This window comes from Paramormyrops kingsleyae, chromosome 6 (genome assembly GCF_048594095.1).
Source record: "Paramormyrops kingsleyae isolate MSU_618 chromosome 6, PKINGS_0.4, whole genome shotgun sequence".
In the NCBI taxonomy this organism is placed as follows: domain Eukaryota; kingdom Metazoa; phylum Chordata; class Actinopteri; order Osteoglossiformes; family Mormyridae; genus Paramormyrops; species Paramormyrops kingsleyae.
In genome coordinates, this window is record NC_132802.1 from 26,701,818 (window position 1) to 26,729,472 (window position 27,655).

General features: G+C 46.8%; 1 protein-coding gene across 3 annotated transcripts in view; it reads left to right on the forward strand.

The window, feature by feature from the left end:
- cdh4 (cadherin 4, type 1, R-cadherin (retinal)) overlaps nucleotides 1–27,655 on the forward strand; it is a 282,577-nt gene that overhangs the window by 249,281 nt on the left and 5,641 nt on the right. For all 3 annotated transcript variants that reach the window (XM_072712941.1, XM_072712942.1, XM_072712943.1), the window contains 7 exons: nucleotides 5,635–5,820; nucleotides 10,314–10,567; nucleotides 17,913–18,055; nucleotides 22,627–22,860; nucleotides 23,063–23,296; nucleotides 25,389–25,528; nucleotides 25,615–25,779. In XM_072712941.1, the coding sequence (XP_072569042.1) occupies nucleotides 5,635–5,820; nucleotides 10,314–10,567; nucleotides 17,913–18,055; nucleotides 22,627–22,860; nucleotides 23,063–23,296; nucleotides 25,389–25,528; nucleotides 25,615–25,779 (1,356 nt within the window). The remainder of the gene's footprint in view (nucleotides 1–5,634; nucleotides 5,821–10,313; nucleotides 10,568–17,912; nucleotides 18,056–22,626; nucleotides 22,861–23,062; nucleotides 23,297–25,388; nucleotides 25,529–25,614; nucleotides 25,780–27,655) is intronic.

Here is a 27,655-nt window from a genome sequence, read left to right on the forward strand (position 1 = left end):
TGGACTCACGGGACAAAGGCGCATTTAGATGACTTCAGAACCCTAAACACGAAGTGCACATGCCCCGCAGCTGGGTAATAATCACTAATAATAGCACAGCAGGCCCCCTTTGTGGAAAGTGCTTCATGTAAACATGATGAGTAATGCATTCCTTGCATGGCCTATTAATAAATCATGTTGTTTGGTGCAAAGCACAAAAAAGACGATCATTTGATAACCAAGATCATTATGTAAATCTATTTGTGTGCAATAAACCTAAACAAAAATTATTCTTCCAATATAAAATTATGTCGATTTCTTTGTGACACAATCACTGAATAATTCAACAAGCCTTGCAGTGCCTCTTCCTTTTTTTCATAGCGTCTTACCAACACACAGCCCACATGCTAAGGAGAGACGCGGGGATTTTAGATGTGTTAGCAATCAGTCATTCACTTAACATTCTTTTTAAGAACTGGGTCTCATTCAGGGAGGGATTTATCAAGGTGTGTATATATGCAAAAATATACAAAATATAGAAAGAGATGCAGCAGGTGCTAACTTAGCCCACTTCTTCAAAGATGTTCTTGAATCTGTTAGTTACATGGGGTTCCGAAGGAGACAATACATAGGGGAGAACCCTGCGAAGGAACCCTACTAGGGAACCCTGTAAGTGAACCCTATGAGGGAACCCTGCGAGGAAACCGTACGAGGGAACCCTGCGAGAGAACCTGGGTGTTGATATATGTTCCCCAACCTCCCCACCCTAATAATTAGCTTGCCACTGTTTCTTTTTTCCTACTTTTAAATTCACCTGCATTCCTCATAGGTTCCACTCAGTGCTGCTTAAACTGTGTGATTCATTCCAGGATGGTGCTTAGCGTTTAGTTCTGGCTGAACTGTTTCACATCAAAGAACAAAACGTTAAGCTGTTGGGTCAGATATGTAAACCTTTACAAAACATTTTTCTTTCACCTTTACAATGCAAGATGTGCAATATTATATAATAAGACGATTAGCCAGGTGATAGCGGATTGCCGGAGCAGCTTCCACAACAGTAACCCCAGGTACTGACTGGCAGGGTTAGCACTTGGAGACTGTTCGTGCTAATTCATGCTAACAAGCAAACCAGTCACAGGCCGCAGCGAGAGACTGCGTTGCTCAAAGCTCTGATGTCTGTTGTGCCCATTGGGTTAAAAAAAGAAACTGCAGTTAGAGTTCCATTGTGCTTTACTCGCCATTCACTTTTTAACATATCAGTTCATCAGAATGACATATTGGAGAGTTTTAATTCTCCTGTTATGCTGGGAGTCAGTTTGACCTATTTAGGTTTTTAACTTAACAGCATTACTAGTTAATCTCTGTTTCACTGTAAAAATTTAATGACTTTTCTTCCTTTGGGGATATGATTGTAGATGTGTTTTGGAAATTGCAGCCTTACGGCCTTGTGTGGGAAAAACTGTTCAGCAATTCAAAACGATAATGTGTTTCTCTGATTTTGTGTCTTTATTAATTATTTTTATGTGCTGGGCAGTTCTCAGTGCACATTTATAATTATCTGAATGTACAGAAGAAGCCTTCCTTAGCTATGTCTTACTTATTTATGCATTAGCATATGCCCAAAGATCTCAGAGATACTGACAGCCATTGAAGTGTTATCCCAGCTTGTGCGGGGTGATTGTGACATGTGAGAGGGTGTTTCAGAGGCAGAATGTGAAATTTCCTTCTAATGATTCAGTGGTAGCTGTGTCCTAATCAGATGAAAACAATGGGGAAACACAACCAGCATCAAAAGGAGGCATCGCAAGAACGTAGGAGGGCAAATCTTCCAGCAAGCATGTCTGTGGAATCGCTTCAGATCATCTGTATTGTGATTCCTTTAAATAACCATGATACCAGTGCTTGATGTGAAAAAAGACAATCTGGCTGAGATGTTTTGGTGGAGATCTCACCCATACTTCAGTGGATGGACACCTTGTTCTATTCAGAGGATTCTGCATTCTGTTTTTTCTAGGTAACATGTGATGCAAAATTTAGCCATGACTGGAACTTTCAAGTATACTTGTATATGGAACTGTTCTCTAAAACAATTAGATTACAGCGGTGGTGCTGGATAGTAGCAAAGGTCTTCAGATACTTGAAGCTTACTGGGAACAGTAAGGAGAAATAAGAAACGGCTTCATGATAAACTTCTAAATCCCTCAAAATCTGTGGATTCTTTGAAACTTTCTTTGAAAATACCTCCGTTGGGTCAGGAAGAACAACAATAGCCTCATTATGAGGACAAAGATGCATCTCAGGGTGCAAGACAACATAAGAAGCCACAAATCATCCTGGACCGCAATTCTACTGCAGGAGAGGTCGATAATTTCAGTAGAACGACAACAATGTACGGCTGCCAATGCGCAGCTCTCTGCTGGTCTCTGGTGATTTTCCCCATCGGTCTGTCGGCTTATAATGCTCGTCTCCCCTGGACAGACAGAGAAAAAAAAACAGTGGAGAGTTGGGAAATTGTATCGACGCAGAATGTGCATTGAGGAAAGGCTCTCGTCAATCCCCCAATCCATAGGCAAGGCAGGGCTGGCTGTATCGATCCCCTGCAGCTGTACCTCACAGAATCCTCCCAGAGATCAGAAGTAAACATAGGCACTGATGAAACACACACAATATGTAAGCTCTGTCTCCACATCTTGGCTGTTAGACCAGTGACTCATGTACCCAATGCTGGGAAGACATCTGCAAAATCTCACCTCAACATTCCTATTGAAACCTACTGGGTCCTTTTTAACAAAAATGAGGTATTAACTAAGATGGAGATTAGCTTAAAGAAAGAACATGCATTCACTTAAATATATTGCATAAAGATTTTTAGGGTCAAATATGTTTGCAAACAGAGGGGTATATAGCAGATAAAGTGTTACCTATATCTTCTCTAAAGCATAGTTTACTGCCAAGCTGAGACACTGGTAGCATCACTAGCCAGACCTTTCTGTCAGATTAATACCTTTGGCGTGTGTTAACAGCCGTACGCAAAAAGCCATCTTCTGTGTGAGTTATTTTACTGGTCGTTTCACTTTGACAAAGTTATGCGTGGCGTTGAAGCGCGGTGCCACTCGTCTCCCCCGCTGCCAAGAAAGTGACAGCGAGGCGACCAAACGATCCGCAGCTCACACCTCAGACGGGAGGAGGCATCTTCCACCAGCGATTAATGGGGAGGTTTTGAATTTTTTTTGTAGCAAGTGACTAAGAGAGATGTAGGCCTGCCTGCCAGCCAGCCCTGATTGACGATGACAGGCCGTGGAACGAAGCCTTCTCTGACTGCCGCTCTAATATTGATGGCCACAACAACGTGCAGGCTTGATGACACTAATCAGTCTAAAACCCAGCCTTGCGTTACGCTGACTTCTGTGTAAGGTAGAGCTGCAGAAGTACTTTGCCGATTATCCATTTTATTCATTCCCCTAAGGAAGCAAGTGTATTAATACTCGTGTTCGAGTCCATGCATAAAAAAGCACATCATTATATAAAAACAGACATTTTAATTGCTAACACCGTTTAAAAACAAATGAAATTCTGTAAATGGCACTAATTTCACCATTAAAGAAACATCACCTTTCATCAGTAAAGACCGGACACATGTTTAAGCAGTGAAAACTGGATGCCTGCCATTAAGTAAACAGCTGATATGACATATTTAATTAACATTAGCAGTAGAAGAGGTTTCTAATATGTAAATGCATAATTAATGTGCTGACCTTCTCCATTCAGGGGTGTATTTTATGCTTATTAATCAGTAGAAACCTCAGAGTTTTCAAATATTTATTTTGAGCGGATAATTTATTGACGAACCTACGTGGCCTGCATTATGTATATTGAAAGACTGTCTTTCCCTCTAATTCCTTAAAAGGCAGCTTACTCTGTGTTCTGAAAACAAAATGTGTTCTCAGTCTCTCTTCATCGCTCATATGGAAATCAGATTCCAGAAGACAAAGGATGTGTTCGATTTCTTAATGAAACACAGCACAATATGTTTAGAATTAAGGGTGTTCATAATAAAACCACAATTTGTTCCACCTGTCCCATATCATACTTTAGAATGTAGGACGAATGGATCGATAGACAAGTCCATATGAAGTGACAGATTTCTGAAGCCATTTGTCATAGCTAGATAGCTATGTGAATGAACAGAACAATAATTTGATAGATGGAAAAGTAAAAATGCTTCTTAGGTTTTCTGAGGCCTTTTAGAAAAACTGCATTGTTCTCTTGCCATTGATTGTTTTTAATAAGAAGAATTTGTCTCATTTTGTCAAAAAAACGCAAGACCGTTTTAAAAAGTTTACTCTGTACTTCATAAACTGGGTGAAGGGAGAAAAGAATGAGGTTCTCCCCTTAGCCAAGACTGTATCTCATATAACAGAAATGCCTCATCTTCAGGGAAAATCTGTCCATCTGTATCACTGAAAAACCGCCCGATTCATATCCCCGGACGGCCATGCCTGGAATTTAATCACAAGAATCCGCTTAAAATCCACATCTGTTTCCGTCCTCGGCTGTCAATCCACACACTCATCTCTCCATCCATTCTCGATACCCTGTCTCCAATCTGAGATGCAGGGATCCGGCACTCATCCAGGCAGCGTGATCATTGCGGTTCTCTAACTGCATGACATTACTAGAAAGAGCCATTTTCTGAGGAGAACGTAAAGTACACCCTTGACCTCACCCGGCTCTGAAGCATTGGACGTTGAAGCCAGGCTTACATCCACTTACATGGTGCCTGTTCTGTTGGGGTTACCCCTGCTGTCTTTAAATCCAATTAATAGTTTTAGCAGGACCTCCGACGCCTTGACTGTGCATCTGGCGTGTGATTTTCTGACTTGACATTTCATACAAAAACAGTTTTTTCTTCTTTCTTTCACCATCTTGGAGCTTTGGGGTTTCAGACCATGTCTTTGGCAGGAATGCTCTCTGATATCCAAGACAAGTGCATGAGCCAGTTATCCACACCTGTTCCCTGCAGCTCCACCTGTCATGCAGTAGGGCTAGGTGCTGGGCTAGTCTATCGGGAGGTGACAACAAGCCTCCTACTCCTTTTTGCTGCAGCAACCCATCTGTCACCTTGTGATGGACATGTATGATTTTTTTAATTTATTGGTTTGTTTATCGGGATGGTGAACGTGTGTCTTGCAAGAGAGTGGACAGCTTAAGACCATTTCGGCGACTTTGTACAGCTGTTTAATATTGGAAAGGAGAACCTTCTGCTGTGTTTTTGCAGAATGGAATGCGTGTGTGGTACGCAAAAACAGAATCTGCATATTTAATTTATTTACTGCTTACATCCGTCATGTTGCTGCAGGGGTTTGAATTCCATTCCAGCAAGATAATTAAGCTATTATTGTAAACAGCGACTGGCGTGCACTCTAAATGGTTTTAGCATTGCATGAGGAGCAGAGCTTACTGTTCGGATAATGAGATGTGTGTGGTAGGTGCTATTGCGAGGCACTACTCAGCTTGCTGGGAAGGTGGGTGAGGAGGTGAGACCTCAAGACAAGTCCACACTTGTGTCCAGTCTCTCGCCGCATGGAGACGTGCGGTCCAGCCTTATGAGCTGCTGGTGCAGGAATCAAGACCGTAAGACATTTTTTTCTTTAGTTTTCAGGAGAAGTGCCGGAGAACAGAGTCAACATCGTGGTGGCCAACCTGACAGTGATTGACAGGGACCAGCCACACACACCCAACTGGAACGCAGTCTACAGGATCGTCAGCGGAGATCCCTCTGGCCACTTCACCATACGCACGGACCCCGTGACCAACGATGGCATGGTCACCGTAGTGAAGGTAGGTGGTGTAGCATGAAGGCTTGCAGAAATTGGTTTTCTAACCCTTAAATTATTTTAGTCTCAAGATACATGTCTAAACCCCTGTTTTAAAGAACATCGTGGACTATACAATTCTAATAACACGTTTTATGACCACTTAAAAAGCTCCCCAATAAAAATTCAAGATGATCATCTGAATTCAAAATCACACAGAGTAGTTCTTTTGATTTATTATCTTTGAGATGTGAGTAATATAGTTAGGTCTAGGAAGTACCTCTGGACTCTTCAGATGAGCTGGTCGTATGGAAACCCAAAGCTCCTCATGATTTTTGAACTTGTATTTTGTGTAATGACTATTTCACATTGAAACTGAATCTTGGTCAGGAACCCAGACCCTTGGCCCAGCTCTGAAATTTGGATCGTTAACAACTGAACCAGTAAGCTTTGACTGCATTTGATCTAATTGTGATTTGTCATAGTTCTTCATTAAAGTCATGAAGAATAATGGCACCCCGCATTACCACTCCGAAACTCAAGATGTTCCAGATGGCTTGCTTCAAATCCTAATCACTCTGTGTAAAAAATGCTTTCTTCATTCTCATCAAAACAGCTGCTGTCCAATGCCTTAGCCCATGTCTAGGGTAGCATCAGTACAAAGGTAGTGCTCATGACTGACCTTATCACCTACTGCCTATGCTGTTCCTGTGTGGGGTACAGGGTAACTCTTTTTGGCTTGTCTGTCCCCATCCCTATTGTATAAAGGGTGTGGAGCATGTCCGCCCCCATCCCTGTTGAATAAAGCAGGTGGGACATGCCCGCCCCCCTCCCTGTTCTATAAAGGAGGCGGGGCTTGTCTGTCCCCATCCCTGTTGTACAAAGGAGGTGGGGTTTGTCTGTCCCCATCCTTGTTGTATAGAGGAGGCGGAGCATGCCCCGCCCCTCCCTGTTGTATGAAGGAGGAGGGGCTTGTCCACCTCCATCCCTGTTGTATAAAGGAGGCGGGGCTTGTCCACCCCCATCCTTGTTGTATGAAGGAGGTGGGGCATGCCTTCCATCATCCCTCTTAACCGTGATGACACTGGAGCTCTTTCTGAATTACATGCACGGGAGGTGCCGCTGAAGCCAGAAGGGTGGACAAATGCAAACACATCACAGGCAAATTGAATATTGATTTCTCAATTAAGGTCATGTTCACTTTTACGCACGCATAATATTTTACCCAGCACCAATAAATACTGCTACACAGAGGCAAGGCCTTTCCTCTGTTTGCTGTGATGCCACCTAACAAATGCTTCCTAGCGAGCATCACCCAGAGAGCGCCACCTAGTGACTGCCACCTAGGGAGCACCATCTAGCTAGCAGCCCCTAGTGAGCACTACCTAGGGACCACTGCCCAGTGAGCACCGCCTAGCGATCACCTTGTGAGCACCACCTAGTGGCCGCTGCCTAGCAAGCACCACCTACTGTAGCAAGCGTCACATAGTGAGCACCGCCTGGTGACCTCTGTTTAGTCATCACTGCCTAGCAACGGCTGCCTAGCAAACATCTCCTAATGACCGCTGTCTAGCAAGCACTGCCTAGCGACCGCTGCCTAGCGAGCAGCACTTAGCAGGCACCACCTAGCAAGCGTCATCTAGCAACTGCCTCCAAGTGAACACCACCTAGCGACCACCGCTTAGCGAGCGCCACCTAGCGACCATAGCCTAGCAACCGCCGCCTAGCAACTATTGCCTTGGCAGGGGAGGCAGATGAAGTTCTGCCTTCTAAGTTTTAATCTACAACTAGCACAGCACCAGTGGCTACTGTTCACACCCCTCCAAGGGAAATCTGAAAAAAGTGCACAAAAACGAAAAAAAATGCAAAGAATTATGACAAACCCTCCATCTTTAGCAACACCCCCTCCCAGATTCCACCCCTCCCACCAGATCAAAGATTGATTTTCTGCTCCTCTTTGTTATCTCAAGATGACTAGATTTATAATCTTCTTTCCTCACTGTAAGATTTAGCAGGTGGGAGTAAACTGGAATAACAACCCAAGGGGGTTTATCAAGAGATCACAGGAAAAGAGACAGTTTCCCTGGGGAGTCAGAGATACAGGCTGCAGCATTTACCCGTCAAAGGCAGGGGAGAAAGCGTGCAGAGAGGCAGACAGGCTGGCATTCGCTCTCGCCCCCCCCCCCCCCCCCCCACACCAAGGCCTGCTTGTCTGACTGCCTGTTCTCCGTGAGCCCCCAAGGGCTCCGGCTCAGTCAGCCACCGGAGCCACGTTTGATCACCATGTCTTCAGCCTTGTGCGTTTACCTCCCCCCTCGCCTCCCCACCGCCCCCCCCACCTTCACACACAAGGTGGCTGCTCATTGTGGTCACATCAAAAGATACAGCTGTCTCTCGATATTAATATGTCTAGTGATGAAAATCGAAAAGAAAAAGAGCCCCCCCCCCCCAGCAGATGTGAATTAATCTTCATTTTAAGGGTCATGTGAAAGGTGATGCTGATCACAACAGCTTCACCCAGCCCTCTTCATCTCAAACGGGCCACATATTCAGTCTGTGGACCCGGTGGCCAGAGAGACAATGTGCCACCGGCAGTGAAGACCGGCCGTTCCTCCTGTCGATAGTGACAAACACAGCTAGACGTGTCCCAGCACAGGCACATTCCTGCAGATGTGAATACCAAGAACGCCAAGATCTTACTTCTGGTCTTGGCAAGACTGGTCTTGCTAACTTGCCTCCTAAGAAGATGTAATCGATGTATCCTTGATATTTGGAACAAGGCAAGAACGTCATCGAGGGATTTTTACTGTCCTCCGTATTTATCTTCTTGAGTATTGGAGCTATATTTTGGCAATGGAAGATGACACCAAACGGGTACATGAGAACTCAAGTGCGGTCATGTTGCGGTCAACATCCATGGGATAAATAGAGGTGGGAGGTGGTTTGCAGGTATATCCCTCATGCACTGCTAGGGAGCCTTTGCCTGAATGTCCCTCCTACCAGAGCCTGGTAACTGGGCAGTAAATCGACAGTCTTCTCGTTGAGCGACACCCCCGGCCCCAGCGCCAGCAGCCTGTGGATCAGAGCTGCAGCCCGTGGCTGACTCATCGCCCAAAACCCAGCACCAGGCTGGGCCTCCATGATCGCAGGCTCTGCCGACTTTGACGTCTCTCGGTCCCCAACACCCATCAACCATCATGCCTTATTTAGCATAGCTCTTTATACCACTGCCCTGTCCATTATAATCAGCATTTAAATGCTAACACAGCCTGAGCGCACATGCATGCCAAATTGTTATTGTCAGCAATGAAGTCAAGCCGAAGCTACGGCCGTAACTGTAATCATCGTCAGTGTGCTACCGTGATGAGAATATGCTTTTCTTTATTTAATCCCAACGTCTTCATTAAAAGCGACATAAAAACGTCGCATCACTTTATCGTCAAGTGTCAGAGCGGCCGTCAGGCCACAGTGTGGAATGACATCGCGTCTCTCTCCCCCACTATGAGTATGGAGATGTCATGACTGTTATGAATATTTAAAATACGCCAGAACTAATCAGTGTTTAAAGGAGATTACAGGTAATGTCGTAAAAGGTCTCTAAAACTAAGTCATTTCCTAATTTTAGACATTTTAGTCAGCAGTCACCTCACTGACTGAACTTTTGAAATTTTTTTATTTTGTTTTCATGTCATCACATCCTTTAAGTTCAGTGTAAATGGAGCTAATATGTTCTCAAAACATGGTGTTCTGAGTAGGTAGGAGACTAGAATTTATGAAGGTCTGCTGAAGAGGAGGCTTGACGTGAAACACCCCAAAAACAGTGTGCCCCTCAGGGTTCAGTAAAGGGTTGGTTCTTTTAGGGCTGTAATTTTGGGCCATGTTCCAGCAGGACAAGCTGCCCCCCCACCCTTTAACACCCGATTTTAGCGCTCTCAGCATCCTAAACATCTCTCTCCCCACATCCCACTACTGCTGTTTTACCCTTCTGTACACTACATATTTATTTTGATACCGCACTGCTTCCCTGAGAATTGCCCCCCCCCCCATATGGCCTTTATCTAATTCCGCCATTGTGTCACATGCTATTCCCATGTGCCATCTCTTTCATCCCCGTTGCTCCAACCCAAAAATTCCACCTTCTCTGCTTTCTCATTCTCCCCCCACGTTATGCCCCCTGTTCTCTGCCTGTTCTCCATCTGTTCTCCACCTGTTCACTAGTTCTCTGCCAGTTCTCCGCCTATTCTCCGTTAGTTCTGTACCTGTTCTCCACCAGTTCTCTGCCTGTTTTCCATCTGTTCTCCACTAGTTCTTCACAGGTTCTCTGCTTGTTCTCCGTTAGTTCTCCACCAGTTCTCCACCTGTTCTCTGCCAGTTCTCCACCTGTTCTCTCCCTGTGTTCCCCGCTGTACTCTCGCTGTTTTTTTGCACAAGATCCTCTCTTCCAGCCCCCTTGTTTTAATCTCCCCTCTGACTTAGTGTTCATTCTGCCTCACTCTAACTCTGGCTTCTGCTTCTCAGCCGGTGGACTACGAGATGAACCGGGCCTTCATGCTGACCGTGGTGGTGTCCAACCAGGCTCACCTGGCCAGCGGCATACAGTCATCCCTGCAGTCCACAGCGGGGGTCACTATCTCTGTGGTGGACATCAACGAGCCGCCGTTCTTTCCGTCCAACCCCAAGCTGGTGCGCTTCGAGGAGGGCGTGCCCGCCGGCACCACGCTCACCACCTTCTCCGCCAACGACCCCGACCGCTTCATGCAGCAGATAGTCAGGTAGGCTATCGCGATCCCGGGGCCTCCCCTCATTCCAAATGCAGCCGCAGGAGACGGCTGGAAACCACACAAATCCGGCTTCCTCGTCAGCCACCAAGGCCAGATTATGCTGCTTGTTGCTGTTATCCATGAGTCTGCCATGGAGTGCTGCTCTCAGCACTCGAGGAGCTTTGGGGATTCACTCCCAGGCTGGGTTATATATAGGCTTCTGAGGACTGTCACCTTGACAATATTACTATGTATTTTTCTTGTGTGTGCAGCTTCAAAATACTCAGATCTACAGGTGCTGCAGAGAGATTGGTGATTTTCACCTGTAAGAGTGATAAACAATCACAGGAAAGCAATGACTTGGAAAATTCCCCAGTGTCGTTGGGTAAATCGGTTTCTGCGACTGCTTAGGCTAGATAATGTTCCATCCTCACATCTGACTAATAACCTGGTAATACTGCTGGTGCTTGGTAGCCAGATCATTTAAATATTAACACCTGAAAGTTTGGTAGCTAGCAACAGATTCTCAGCAGTTTTGATGGCAGGTAGCCTCCATCACATATCGAAGCAATTGCTTAATCTCTATCAATCTCCAGTAAAAAATGTAATTAAATTAATATATTCACTAATAAATTAGGCTGTAATAAAAAATCATTTACAGAGGATGAGCTCTACGTAAAATGAATCTTATAAAACTAATTTGCCACCTTTTCTGTGACATTATAAACTTTAATGCATAAAGTCGATCCCCCCCGCAGGACGCTGTTCACAGGAAGCAGCTCGTAGTGGGGGACGTGACTTTATTTCGGCAGATTCTGAGGTAGAGGCTGTAATAGTTTCGTGTTGTCCCCTACTGTCTAGGTAATTACGCATGCAGTTAGGGTGCTCGCTAATAAACACTGGTCATCAGTCTCCAAATTACATTTTAATGAGGATATTTAATACTTCCCTTCTATAATAATAAGTTGTCTCTGTGCAAAGTGCTAACCTTAGGAATTCTAGTCATTTTTATTCATAATGTGGCTCAAGTGAAGGATAACAGCTGTGTCATGGTCCTGCTGACAGAGGCTGATATTCCGTTAGAAGTAAAAACTTCTGAATAAATTCTGAATTGCCTTTTTATTAAAGCGAGGTAATACAAACTTAATGGCAGGTGCGAGCTATGACAAAATAAGCTGTTTACCAGCACAAACAGAAGCAGCTGTGCCCGCGGACGGTCTGGGTGTCGTGCTGTTCCTCAGCTACGTGTGTGGAGCTCCACAAAGGTGCTCCACAGGCTATAGCGGGCAGCCGAGCTGCTTCCTATGCGTGTGCATGTCCTGAGCGGCCTGTGGACGTCAGGCAGCTCTCCTCTCATGCCAGATGGTCCACTTACACCCTGCCACCACTCCATAAAATACGGTACATTTAAAATAATTCACTAAATTTAAATTAAGTTTGCATTTCAATATCCCCCATATCTCTCTTCAGTGCGGGCTGGGAATCCACAGCAGGCCCCAAGATTACTGAGTCAATACCACCTTATGAAGGAATGTAAACATTTTACTGAACGTTTCTTTCTGTAAAATAAAGCCCGAGACTGAGGTGAGGTTTGTGAATCGATTTCGGGGAGTCTGCAGGGCGCCTCCAGACAATCCTGCCAAAGGTCCCCAGTGTCTCCCAGTGCCGCCCGGTAGCGTGTAGCTGGCATAGCTGGTGGTGCCCCAGTGGTCTGCCAGACTGCAGTCTTCTGCCTGGCGGATCTATGTGAGCATGGAGAGCCCACACAGGCACATCTTCTCGTTGGTCGTATCTTCAGTTTATAGACGACACAGACGTAATAAAGGCGGAGCCCTGCTGCCTGGCCGCCTCCCAGCTTGTGGGGATTGTGTTCGCTTAGGTTACCTCCAGATACTCTGCTTTCATCCTGCTACGGCTAAAACACCCCCAGCCCTGCACTCCTCCCGTGTTTGACTGTGCTAGGGCACAATGCTGGTATCTTCCCTTAAATAAGACACAAATGGAGAGAAGGATTATGGGATGGATGGAAGGTGTCAGTGCAGTCGCTCCCTGAATCATACTGCAGTTTAGCACAAACATGAGTGTTGCTGTTAGAGTTATTGATTAGTAGACCTGTTTCCCAACAGACAGAATTAGAAAGAATGATAAAATTTGAGTGAAAGCTTCTGAGTTTTAACATGCAGGGTTTTTGCAATCTGACTAATAATTGGGATGGAGGAGTGTAGTCCTGCCAGTCAAGGTGCAGCAAGATGCGTGTTTTTCTGTTTGCATGGGATGCGATTTCCACTAAAAGGTGTTTCTAAAGGTGTGTTCACATGTAGTCCTTTTTAAATAAGTCCTTTGAAAGTGGAACACAAAAGTGGACCTGCAGAAAAGGGAGTCAGTTGTTTTTATGTTCACATTGTGAGTTCGATTGAAGGAGGAGTCAATTCCTTTTCTGGTCCGCTTCAGCTCTGTTGGGGCCTCAGTCCTCTTTCTGTTCACACTGTCATTACCAGCGGCCATGGTTCAGTCTGTTTATCTTTGTTTGAGCTTCCCAGTGCTGAAATACAGTGGCAATAAGTGAAGCACATCTGGTGCACTTTGTGTTCACAATGCACAGGTTAAGTGAACCGCAATGCGGACTTGAAGCGAACCAAACTGAGAAAAGCGAGAGAGAGTTCGGTTTATTTCAAGGGGGCCTGAGTTCGTTTGGAGTGTTCACAAATGCACAAAAAATGCTGACTAATTACTTGAATTTGTTTTGAGGGCTGACAGGGGCCAAGTGTGAAAACACCCAAATATACCCACAGTTAGTAGCCTGTATGTACCAACATGGTGCCCCTTGCCTTGTTTACTGTGCTTCCTAGAGCTGGGAAGTGGAAGTGGATAGATAGCATTCTTGAATGGCAGTAAAGATGATGGACCTTTAATTATAGCAATCACAGAGTGTCCTATTCTCAGATTCAGGGAGAAACGCATGCACACCCCTCCAGGATTTACAGTAGGCTAAGCACAGATATCTGTGTACTGAAAGGCTCAAGCAATTGTTACTATTCGGCGTCCCCATGGACTGGCCATAAAAGTTGACAGATTAGTGACTGTGGCGTAGAGAGGACAGCTTTGTAAAGCTGTTTTCGCCAGTGAATCTGTGTCTGATATGTGTAATAAATGCAGGACCGTGGTCTGGGTGCTATTTTACACTAAGACTGTTTAAGTTCCTGTTTGACACACGACTCTCTGAGCCCTGACACCCCCTCCCATCCCATCCCAGAGACTGACACCACTGCCTCCAGAAAGCTGGATTAATTAGTGAGCTCATGCGACAAAGTAACGCCGTAGGTGTCAGCCTTGCAGATCTGGCACGGGTGTCCGCCAGCGGGGTCGAACCTGCGTGACTCGCCTTCTCACCCCTTTCCGAGCAGAAACGCAGCTAAACAGATCCGCTGCTTAATTTCACAGCGAACGAGAGTAAATCAGGTGAACATTTCAATTTAGGAAATGTAGGCGCCCCCTGCTGGGCATGCTGAGTAACGGCACACGGGGTGCAGGTGGCGCTGGCCGGCCGTGTTCCCTCCCACCCGGCTGCCCCCACTCAGCTCTGCCTCCATTCAATTTGCAGGTCAGCACCAGACTTGGCAGGTCTGTGCTATTTATACGAGGGCTCCTGTCATCACTTTGCTGATTTTTTTTTTCTTGCCTCCTGTATGTTTTTCAGGAGTAAAGTGAATTGGCTGTGGGAGGTGAAACCTGGGGTGGGGGACAGAAAGTTGCTACATCTGGCCAAGCGAGCCGGATGCGTGTAATTTCTTGTAATTATCCTGCTGGTTGAATGTGAGCGCAGCGCAGTAAAAGAATTGTGCTTGGGGATAATTAGCCTAGTTTATAACGCTATAAGGGGAAAAAAAGCATGAATTCAGGTTTATTTAGAATAATCTGATCTGACACTTTTGAGATGAATAAGGAATTTAGCATGTTCACTGAGATCCGATTAGCGAAGTTTAGCTATTTCCTGTTTCTTTTCTAGTTGAGTGTTTCAGTTCATCTTCCTGCCGCACCCCAGCCTGAAATGTTTGTTACATTCTGCAGCGCCCGACTAAATGGTGTTGTCCAGAAAAAAGAGCCCTGGGGGGCATGTGTCAGGAATGGATGGGTTCAACACACATCAGAGGGTGAGGGGGGGGGGGGTGGAAGAAAACTCCAGAGCCTCATGGAACAGTCAAGCTTGGCAAGGGGTATAAAATATATATTCTCGTGCTGGACCACAGCCCCCGGCAAAGGTTCTGAGTATTCCTTTATATATTTTGCTGCAAATCAAGCAAAGCAGTTCTTCATTCTCTGACAGAGGCTACTTAGAGCTCCCCATCATCAAATAAGCCAGACCGTGAAGAGCAGGGGAAGTCGGTAAATCCCACAATCCTCTGCTTGAAACAGGCCCACGTGGGCAGGTCCACATGGCGCCAGGGTGAGGGCTCACCAAGTGACCCCTGCCCTCTCCCGGCCCTTTCACCAGAGAGGTAGATAAACTCCTCATGTTTGTCTTTATCTTTCTGCCAGCAACCTTCCCAGAATGCCGTGCAGCTTCCTGTTCCAGTTATTCAGCAGGCATATCCAAGGGGAGCAGGTGGCGAGTAGTTTACTATGGCACCAAAAGCTGAGGGCACGGACTCCAAGAAAAAAAGCAGCAGCTGAAGACCTTTCACACACATTTCCTAACCCTTTGGTACACACTGGCCTGGTACAAACCAAACTATGAAGTGTGTAGCCCTGCATGACATCAGTGACTAAGTAAATAGCAAACAATACTGATACCCAGTGTCCTATAAATGGCAACTGTTAAATTTCTGCACCAGAGAATAATTTGCACATATTTTTTTCCCATCCATCCAATTTTATCTATCCATCCATCTATCCTCCAGCCTCTTATCCTAGTCAGAGTTGCAAAGAGAATTAGATAAACAGATAAAAGTGCAATAAATTGCTTCTCTTGCTGAATATAAATGCAGATTCTTCTCCCTGCCATCCTGTCTTTCCTGTCGTTAGGAAGGTTGTGCTTTCCTCGGTTTCATCACCGATGAACTCCTTGTGATCTTGTAAAATACAGTTTACGGCAGTCATGCTGCTCCTGCTTAATATCCCAAGCTGTAAAACTGAAGAAACAAATTATTTCTGGTGAAATATCATCATCCAGGGAAATGGGGAATTCAAAAACAGTTCAAATATTATTCCTCAGAATGTTTCCAAATTCGACTTTGATTCTAAATCACAAGTGCTCTATCGAAGACGTAAGCTCATAACTGGAATTTAAACAAACTGAAAGAATTGGTTTCCGGTTTTTGTCTGTGCAGGTGAGAATGCCGTAGTAACACTTATCCCAGACAGGGCACATGACAAGTATTTTCCTGCTTGTATTACAAATGCCCCCACGGTGTAGATGCTCAGCGGTGGTGTTGTGCTTCCTGGCCATTTTTATTTTTATTTTCCGCCATGTTGTACCGTTAGCCATCTTCCGAAGAGCTCTGGGTTCGCAACTCTGCAAATGAATTTGTAAAATTAAGCATTCATGATTTGATAGCGGCTAATGAGGTTTGGCGTCCTGCAGTCAGCACCCACACACACTGTGTCGCCGGGAACAATCACCTCACCGAGTGTGATTAAAAATAAATAAATAAATAAACAGACAAGCATCCATTTGTTTAGGTAACAATCGGCATTGTTTTAGCGACAGACAATTTTAATTTTGCAGGTTGGGGGGTGATGTGTGGCTCAGCAGGTGAGGACGTGGGTCCCTGTGACCAGAAGGTTGCCAGTTCAAACCCCCGGCCTGGCTCACTGATGCCAACATTAAGCCCCTGAGTAAACCCCCCCCCCCCCCAAGAGACTTTACATGGGAATCAATATCATTATTCCATAGATTAAGTAGCAGCCATAGCCAACAGTAAGTAAGACTGTTCTTTCAAGTCCCTGGAGGAAGGACGTCTTCCTTGTTGTGGACAACAGCATGAAGGAGAAGTGGATTATGGAAAGTGGAGTTTGGCCTGAGTGCAGATATGAGATGAATCTGGAAACCCTGCAGACTGCTCATTTATTTACCCATTTGACATTTAATGCGTAAAAGAACGTGGAATGATGGCACTCCAGATACACGCTTTGCGTATAAATACAAAGTCTCGTGTGTCTGTGGTGGCATAGAGGGGCATAGTGTGTTGGGAGGGCATGGCCAACAGGGGGAGCTGAAGAGCAGCACAGCCACGGGGCCTGTGATGGGCACTAGCTCGTCCCCCAAAGGGTGGGTGCTGCCTGGCAGAGGAGCGAGTGGGGGGAGCAGCTCCCGCCTTGCAGGCAGCGTCCTACTTAGACACAGGCACGTGCCAATGCAGGGATCTGGGCATGCGAGCATTACCCAGCATGCTGTGCGGGGGAGGGAGCGGGCCATCACGCGGAACCACCTGTGGTTAAGGAGGGGACGTCCTCCTGGTCGTGTGCCCCATGCACCCTGCCACGTTTCAGGTCAAATCTGTCTCTGGCTCCAGGGTTTATTCAACCTCCACCCCATCTGGGTCAGGTGACCTGGGAATAGCGGCATTGCCCGTTATATGCCATCACTGTGACTATTTGTGGCTCTGGCCTCGAAGCTGCCCTCTGGTGGCGGTGCGTGGTGCATCCCTGCCCCCACTGAGGGATTGTGGGACAGAGTGTAGCCCATTACCAGCAGTCTGGATAAAGGAGCAGATTAATGTCGATAGAGGGGAAGATGAATAGATGGTGCAAACTGGGAGGCAGTCCTGCTTTGGGGGGCAAAAGAGCCTCGACATCCCCTCTGGAATGCAGGAGAAATCTGTCCAAATCCCCCAGATGATTTACCTTCTTCTATTCTATTTGCACTTCCTTTGTCCTCACTGTGCCCCCATGTGTTAAAGAGAAGACGTAATTGGTTCCGATAAGTTGTACTGAAGAGTAGAAAATGAGCGAAAATTGACTACAGACTGGAGGCAGAGGAACAGGAGCTGATGGGAGTGTTAACAATGTGAAGGTTGCAGCAGCATTTTCTCTTTTATATGCCCTTTTTTTCCTGGCTATGGCTTAATCAGTGTTGATGGAGCATGTGTGTGTGTGTGTGTGTGTGTGTGTGTGTGTGCGCGCGCGCGCAATGGAGTGAAGTGCTGAAACAGCTGTGCTTGTGTTCCTGTACTTCCTGTGTTTGTACCCTAACAACAAAGATTCCAAACTGGAAGGGACCCATTTGCATATTAAAAACTGTCTAAAATGCATCAAACATCAACTTTCCATTAAAATTAATTTGCCAGTTTATTTGCATATTTTTGGGGGAAGTGAAGCAGGCATCTACATCTGTGCCTAATCCTCTTGCTTCCTCTAGGTACTCCAAACTCTCCGATCCAGCAAACTGGCTCAGCATCAACACAACCAATGGGCAGATCATAACGATGGCCATGCTCAACCGAGAGTCCATTTTTGTGAAGAACAACATCTATGAAGCCACGTTCTTGGCAGCAGATAATGGTAAGCAATGCATGTGACATTACATATACACGCACAGACTGGCCAATATAAACAATATATTTAAACATTAAGAAAATGAGAAACTTCGGTAAACTATCGATACGGACTATTTATATGGATGAGCAGTGGCAACCTAATGGTTAAGGGAGCACACTTGTAATTGAAAGATTGCTGGTTTGACTCCTCAACCAGCAAGCCACCCCCCCCCCCCCCCCCCCAAGCACTGCTCCCCGGGGGCTGAATTAGCTGCCCCCTGCTACTGTATGTCATGATGTCACATATGGGTTAAATGCAGAGGACACATTTCACTGTTGTGCAATGTGTGTCAACACTGATCACCAAATTCTAAGATTTGATAGCATACATCAGCCTATCAGATACAGCTGTGCGGCGTTGAGCTCATGATTTCCAGAGAGGTGCTTTGCAGATTAACAGGGGAGTTTAGTATAATGATCCACTCATATGATTGCAATCCAGAAACATAGTTTTTCTGTCTTGATTTCAACAGCATGGAATGGCGTGGTGATTTGTTTTGTCTAACCAAAGCACAATCCGGACAAAATCTCGGCAAACGAGCCATGGTGCATTTATCTGAGTCCTGTGTGGTGTAGGGATGTGATGAATTGATATTGAAATATCATCTTTTTTCTATCTGAATTGTTTCATTTTGAAAATCGATTAGAACGTAAAAATATAGATTTTGATAGCGGTGATGATACATTTAAATTCTGATTACCCCCATAAGGGGAGGAGGGGGGGGAGGTGATGGGTGGCAGAGACTGGGGAAATAAAACGGTCCATAAGGCAGAAAGGCTTGGCAAAAAAAGGGATTGTTACGTAGCCTAATTAATAGGGTTTGGGTTAGATCCTGCACTGAATATTTATAATCGAAATTGGGTTGAAAAGAAAATCAGTGGTATTGCTATTGTTCAATTACTTTGACTGAAAAATGCATGTTTATTAAAATCTTATTTTTATTAAAATATCGGTCATCTCCAAGTCATGTGAATGTATATCGATCATTTCTAGTCTAAATAAAATGAAATACAATCATGTAAGCAGACTTTAGCTTTTCAAATATAAACAAACAGCCTCCAAAAGCCTAATAAAATTTTGAGTACCTTTTTGCAAACATATAATCTAAGTTTCCCAGAACTTTCATTAAAGGATAAAAACCAACACCAAAGCCACAGCATACAGAGCACAACAAACGCTGTTCGCAAAGGCTACTGAGATCGGCAAATTTACTAACCAGATCTCTTAACTCTCGAGTAGACTTTCAGCATAATCAGAACCTGTCACTCTGTGACTTTTGGGTCTCGCGAGGCTTGCCAAGAAAACGCTTGAACAGAACTTGCCAAAATGCCAAACTTCTAATTACAGTGAACGTCTTAAACTGAACGTGACAAACTTGCTAACATGTCGATTGCCGGAGTCAGGTGTACTGATCCACAGGCACCGTGCAGCGGGGCACGAATACAGTGCACACACCAAGGAATACAGTATGCGGAACATGGATGTTATCCAGTGAGCTGAGACGAACACTGGACTCCTTCAGTACTGTCTCTCTTCGGAGAATCCTTGGGTACCGCTGTTTTGACTTTGTGTCGAATGAGCGGTTGCTCAGGGAGTCCCGAATGAGGCACATTACCTGCATTGTGAGGGAGCGTCAGTTACGGCACTACGGCCATGTGGCACGTTTCCCTGAGGGTGATCCGGCTCACTGCTGAGGACCCGAGCGGCTGGACCAGGCCAAGGGGACGCCCACGTAACACCTGGCTGCGGCAGATGGATGGTCATTTATGGAGGGTGGGACTGGACCGCATGTCGACCTGGGGGATTGCCAAGGATCCCGGGGTGTTTTGTTGTGTGGTGGGGGCAGCAATACGCTGTACCAGTGTATGTTCCCCTGTCTGACCAGGAGGGGCACTGAGGGCAATATGGCTATGGAGAGTCTACAGAAAGCAAATATAAGTGAATTTAAAAAGGTTGCTGTGTGTTTCTTATATGTCAGTTTGTCAATTATTTTTAGATTTTTAGGATCTAAGATGTGTACCTGTACCACGCGAGGATCTACAAGTTAGATTCTCTTAAGTTTGAAAAGCAGTTAAACGATTCTCTGAAAAGACCTGGTTAAAAATAATGATTTGTTCACGAATCGGACATCGCTACCCTCATTCAAGGTGGGCTGTCTTGTTGCGGGTGTTTATGATGAGCGGCTCTGCATTTCGGTTGTGGGAAAGACATAGCCTAGCAGGCGCGCTTTTATCGCGCAAATCGCATTAGCGACGGAGACTTTCCCTTGCACTTAAGAGCGCAAGTTAGCAGCGGTGGCGCTTTGAAGAGCACGCCCGCGGGGATCTTCGCCCGGCGCTCCGTTCGTCCTGTCCGCCGCCTCACCAGCGTTTCAGAGGCGCTGCAGCTGCTTAATGAGGGACAGGCGATGCGTGTGAGGACTCTCAGGCAGAGAGATGCGTGCTTGAAAGGGACGGCTGCGGCTGTCCACCGCGGAGATACGAGCTCACACTTCGGGGAGTTTGGAGCCGATTCCTCTGCCCCCTGCGTGAAATGCGGCCGTGAGTCGCATTAACTGGTGAATTAGCGACGGGTGTGCAGACAGTCTGGGTGTAGTGGGAGTGTCACCAGCGATAATGCAAAGGGGATTATGGTAATAGAGGCTGGGGGTGGTGGCATTTGGAGAGTAAACACTGTCAAAAATATATTAAAATCCCAGCCATCATTGTCGTAATCCGTTTGGCACAGCATTTTAAAAAATCGCCTCTTTGTACCTATAAATAGTTGGTCTTAACCTGCATTTTCTCTTTTTTTTACGTGAACAAATGTGTGAAAGACTGCTGGAGACGTTTTCTTCTGACCCCTTTGAAGCAGTATCCTGCAAAAATGTAATAAATCCTTTAATATTTTACAAATCCTTTTGAGGAATGTGCACCAACATAATTATTTACAAGTTGAAAACTTAGTAATGCTTGAGAATGTGGCTTGAGATAATTGTGGGTACATGCAGTGTGATTAAGTGGGATATGCGTAATAAACCAGAAGGGGGGGTGGGGGGTGTTAGTCAGGTGACAAGCACATTCACTTCAGAGCCAGGTCCCGGGGCCCGTCATCGCTTCTGTCCCCAAATAGAGTTCCTCCCCTTCTCCCATCTTCCTATCATGTGGGTCCCTCCAGGACCAAGTACATCAGACCAGTGTGCAGTGAGATAAGCTGAAACAACTGAACAGACCGTGTTCCACTGAAAGTTAGTAGACCAGCTTAGGAACGTCGTATATCTCTCTGACCTCCTCCCATGGCCACAAATCCCACTGTGTTCAGCACAACAAGCTGTACTGAGAAGTGCCCCCCGGGGGCAAATTCTGCATTTCGTGAGTCTAATGTTGGCTAAACATTTCTGAGGCATTCTGAAGCCAAAACCATCAAAATTATTTTAACTGGTAACACCTCACAGTGTGTCCCAATTAATTTAAAGATTGAACCACAAAACTTACACTCTATTTATTGCCATGTGTAACATAGTTTGTCACTGTTTCAGCTATTTAAAGCTAAAGAATAATAGCAAAACTGAACATCTAAAAAAAGAAAAACATTTTTTCTTTTGCAAAAAATTAATTCTGAATATGATGGTTCTGCATGAAGTTTTTTTTTATTATATTCTCCTTATTCTAATCAAGAATTATGTTATTTGCCCGAATTTGCCCACTTAGGAATATGTAGGGCTCCACCATGAAATTGTTGTAACTAACGCTGACTGACTGCGGCTCCTCGTCGACTCTCCGGTCAATAAGCGATCTGAGCTGAAACTTTCTCTAGACGCGAATGCCATTGAGGTGCTGTGGATCGACTCCAGCTGCAGCCTTACCGCATTCTGTCCTTTCACTGCTCCTCTCCTATTGGTCACTGCCTCGGTGCTCATTTTGCTCCGCCCCCACTGCGCCCCCCGTGCGGCACCAATCGTCGGTATTGTTCTCTTCAATCAATGCAAATGGAAATCTGACTGTGGGGGCTTGTCTGCCATGTACTGAGGGGAAAAAAATGCCCGCTGTCAGGAGGAGATTGCCGTGCCACACAGAAATGCGGTGGCACAGCAATTAGAGGGGAGAAGGCAATTCCTCAGAGGCAGAAAAACGCAGTTCAGGGAAACATTTACCCCGCGTCCTGTTTTCAGAGTGTTTGTCACCACTGTTTTCAGGGCAAATAATGTATTTTGTGGAAAAAAATGGACCGTGAATTGTTTTCTTTGCCAGCAGAAAAATTCCCTCCCCTCCCAGCTGGCTGAACTGCACTCTTTGGGTTGTGTGAGGTCATGTGAGCCCCCCTCCCTCCCGCTTTGGGGAGCGGGCCTCAATCTGTCAGGGGGAAGGGCAGAGGGGGGAGACCTGGGCCATGGCGTGAAAAGGGCAGTCACCTGTCCCCCCGACCCCCCCACTTCCTAGATAAATGCCCAGTGTGGCTAGTTTACAGCCATGGCAGGGGGCTGCGTTTGTCTCACGGCCCACTTCCCAGCAGATCAGCTTTCCTTACTGTGCCCTCCCCCTCCTCCTGCCCCCCAGGATCTCCCCCAGCTAGCGGCACGGGAACGCTGCAGATCTACCTGATCGACGTGAACGACAACGCACCCGAGCTGCTGCCCAAGGAGGCTCAGATCTGCGAGCGCATCAGCGCGCACGGCATCAACATCACGGCCGCCGACGCTGATGTCGACCCCAACGTGGGCCCCTTCATCTTCGAGCTGCCTGCTTTCCCCTCCAGCGTGCGTCGCAACTGGACCATCTCCCGGCTGAACGGTGAGGCCCCGCCCCCACCAAGGCCCAAGGCCACTCTGAGCCATTTTCTAAATCACCGGCCAATCAGCCGCTCAAATGCATCTCAGGTGCATTACGGCGAAACTCTTACTGTTGTGACAGCACTTCTGAGTGGAGTGCACATTTAGACTGTCCTTAAACTCAGTCGGATCCCTGTGTTTACCACCCCTCCCCCACCCCCCAGGTGACTACGCCCAGCTAAATCTGCGCATCCAGTACCTGGAGTCCGGCGTGTACGATGTGCCGGTGATCGTGTCCGACTCGGGGAACCCACCTCTGTCCAACAGGTCCGTTATCAAGGTGAAGGTGTGCCCATGTGACGAGAACGGGGACTGCACCACCGTGGGGGCCGTGGCGGCGGCCGGCCTGGGCACTGGAGCCATCATCGCCATCCTCATCTGCATCATCATACTGCTCAGTGAGTGGCTGCGGCAACTACGCAAACACAGGGAGCAGGCACGCAGGCACATGCCTGCAGAAACACACGGGGCACAGTGAGCAGGCATGCGGGCACACGCCTGCAGAAACACACAGGGCACAGTGAGCAGGCACGCGGGCACATGCCTGCAGAAACACACGGGGCACAGTGAGCAGGCATGCGGGCACACGCCTGCAGAAACACACGGGGCACAGTGAGCAGGCATGCGGGCACACGCCTGCAGAAACACACAGGGCACAGTGAGCAGGCACGCGGGCACATGCCTGCAGAAACACACAGGGCACAGTGAGCAGGCACGCGGGCACATGCCTGCAGAAACACACAGGGCACAGTGAGCAGGCACACGGGCACACACCAGAGCAAACACACGGGGCACAGGGAGCAGGCACGCTGGCACACACTGAAGCAAACACACTAGGCACAGAGAGCAGGCACATGGGCACACACTAAAGCAAACACACTGGGCACAGGGAGCAGGCACACGGGCACACACTTAAGCAAACACACTGGGCACAGGGAGCAGGCACACGGGCACACACTTAAGCAAACACACTGGGCACAGGGAGCAGGCACACGGGCACACACTAAAGCAAACACACTGGGCACAGGGAGCAGGCACACGGGCACACACTTAAGCAAACACACTGGGCACAGGGAGCAGGCACACGGGCACACGCCTGCACAAAAATACAGGGCACAGTGAGCAGGCATGCAGGCATACACTGGAACAAACACTCGGGGCACAGGGAACAGGCACGTGGGCACACACCTGCACACACCAGCACACACCTGCAGACGCAGGCCGAATTTCACTTCAGTGCTCTTAATCTTTTTGCTATCAGTATACAGGCATTTCTTTAGAGGCGGCTTGTCTGGGTTTTCCAGGCTCTGTCATTGTCGTTAAGATGAACAGTCAGAAAAGGCCGCTTCTTAGAGCACGGCGCCTGTTCTTGGCTGTGGGAGCCGCAGCAGCACGTCTCAAATGCAGGCAGAGGCAGCCGTGCACCCCTGCCTCACTGCACTGATGCAGCGCTGGGCCCCCAGTAGAGGGCGCCCTCCCCAGGCTCCTCACTGCACTGCCACACACGCTGCTGTAATTAGTATAGCGGCTCTTTCCCCATCAAGCATAAGTAACAACTTATATATACAAACATTTATATATATATGTATATATATCTGTGTGTGTGTATATATATATATATAAATTTCTTGCCCCCTCACTCTTCTTTATCAGTGTATTAAACCCCAAATGTCCTATTGTGATAGTGTGTCAGTTCATTATGCTTGCTAAATGGAGACCAGGGATGTACTTTAAATGCACGTGAGATCTTTTATCAGAAAATAGCATTTTCCAAGTCCATTTTATTCCTCTCCTGATTCGGTTTGTCCAGCAGGTCTTTGTGTGTGTGTGTGTGTGTGTGTGTGTGCGTGTGTGTGCGTGTAGGGTAAAAATATCCTTATGGGGACCACTCATTCATTTCAATGGGAAAAATGCTAACGCTAACTATGACAGCCTTAACCCCCACCCTGCCCTAACCATAACCATAAGTAACCAAACAAAATACAAGAGTTTTTGCATTTTTAGTTTTTTCATAGCAGTCACCGATTTTTATAAAATAAGTTTTCCCTTATGGGGACCAGGAAACCAGTCCCCGTAAGGGAAAAAAAACGGATATTCATCACATTGTGTCCCCATAAGGATAGGTAAACCCGCTCGTGCGTGTGCGTGCGTGTGTGTGTGGAGATGTAAAGGCAGGGCTGTGTGAGGCATTAGCGGTCCATGTCTTCCTGTGAGTCTGCGTCGTTGTGGCCCCGGTATAACTGTCCTGATGATATTGGCCATTTGGCTGTTGTACAAGAAGGAATGCAGGTCCTTTCGTTTTTCATATATATTCCATCTTACTCTCTAATGAGGCACACAGAACCAGGTGAGAGCAAAGATTCGTGGTCAGAGGGCAGGATCAGTCATTTTTCTGGCGCCACTGCACTAGTTTTTTAGGGCTTCAGAATTTTGTAATAGGTACATGCTGGGATATGGAGTTCTGAGCCCTCTGTGGGTGTCTTCCTTCAGCCATGGTGCTCCTCTTCGTGGTGTGGATGAAGCGCAGGGAGAAGGAGCGGCAGACCAAGCAACTGCTGATCGACCCGGAGGACGACGTGCGGGATAACATCCTGAAGTATGACGAGGAGGGTGGCGGGGAGGAAGACCAGGTGAGTCCCTCGTCCCCCCCTCCCACCCTAGCCGTCTGGTCGCCATGGCAGGCTGCTCTATACCCACACTCCATCTGTCCCTCCAGGACTATGACCTGAGCCAGCTACAGCAGCCTGAATCCCTGGACCACATCATCAGCAAGCCACCGGGGGTCCGGCGGGTCGACGAGAGGCCCGTGGTTCCGGAGTCGCAGTACCCCATCCGGCCAGTGGTTCCGCACCCAGGGGACATCGGGGATTTCATAAGCGAGGTGTGGGACCTGAGCTCCAAATCATAGCCTTTCCCTATTAGTTTGACTGTTTATCGTTGTGACGTAAAACCTGTTTATATTATTGCAATTCAACTGCATAAAGCAGAGCTATTCAAACCATGGTCCTCAAGGTCCGAGCACTGCTGATTTTCCAATCAGAATCAGTAATTATTAAACTAACTGTCTGGGAGAACTGAAATTTGGATTTGGATTTTGAAGAGGCCTGGCTTAATGCAGGGGTGGGGAACCTGCTCCATGGGGGGGCCAATGTGAATGCAGGTTTTTTGGAAGACCTCTCAATCAGCCAATAACAGTGGGTCCACAGGACTGAAGTTGAGAACCACTGGATTATTATTGGCTGATTGGGAGGTCATCCAATCAACTAGCTCCTACACTGGCCCTCCATGGAACAGGTTCCCCGCCCCTCGCTTAAAGTGTAACTGCTGTTTGTAGAAATGTTTTAATTCTTTGGAAGAACATGGTCTCTCTCAAATGTAACAGTATTATTTTTCCTAAATGGAGTTATACTGATAACGTTCCATCCATCCATCTATCCATCCATCATCCATCCCTCCATCTATAGCCATATTCCCCATATCTCCATGCTGTAGAGTCTGAACGCCACAGTTTGGCAGCAGAGTACAGATGTGTGTCTTTGCTGGGCTGATGGTTAGGAAGCACAGGCACACAGCGCTCATGCACAGCATGCAGACGTATGAACAGCAGGTGCTTCAGTGGGTTAGGGTTAGGGTTAGGTTTAGGGTTAGGGTTAGGTTTAGGGTTAGGGTGACGCGACACGGTCACATGGCCTGCGCACACCTGACGGCAGCAGCTGCACCAAGCCGCCTCCCACTCGCATCGCCAGCCACCTCATATGCACCACATATGGTGCCTACATAGGTGTCTTTGCTGTGGGGCTGCCCCGAGTGGCGATACTGGCCTCCAGCATCTGCCAAAGGTCTCCCAGCCCACCGCCCCAGTACTCCAGCCAGTGTTTCCCTCTGCAATGTGGCATCAGCTGCAACCAGGTGAAGAAGAGGCTGGATTCTAGGGCTCAGACTCCTGTAAACAATCTGAATCACTGAATCACAGCAATTTCATATGCATTTCAGCACGTATATATATCATTTTCACAGGGCTGTACAAAGACTTTTTACAGCACTGTGATTCAACAAACCGCTTAAAGTTTAACTGCTGTCTATAACTGAGGTTTGGTGCTTTTTTAACCCTCTGGAGGACTATGGTCTTTTCGGAAAGTAACAGAATGTTACAGTGAATAGACACGGTGTGACAGTGAATAGAATTAAAGTGATAATTTTCCATCCATCTGACAATCATATTCTCATGTGAGAGTCACAGAGGGCCTGTAGCCTATCCCAGTGCATACAGCGTACTGGACAGGGGACACCCTGGATGTCTGTCCATCACAGGGTACACACACATTATGGGCAAATTCAAAATACCAGTTCATAAATTTACATATCATTACTATCTGATGAAAATCCTGATGAAAAAGATATTTTATGAAGTTATCGTCTCTTGTTTTCACTGACATATTTTCCTCACTGACAAAAACCCATGTACTGTAAGTCCATTTCAAACATTAAACCATTCACTTCTGACTGTGTAAAGACAGGTTTCTATTTGCGGTGCTAAGGGTGACTCATTACATAGCTTTAGGCTTATTTTGTAAGTAGTTTCTGGGAAAATACGCATTTTCCCGCTTCCTGATATAATGGATTTTTGAAGATTTTTTGAGTGACAATTTGTTTGGGCTGTTAAAGGAAACTGTAGTATCCAGAGGAAGGGAGAGCATGTAGACTGTCCACACTCAGCAGCGGTGGGGCTCGAACCCCCATCTCTGCAAATGTTCCAT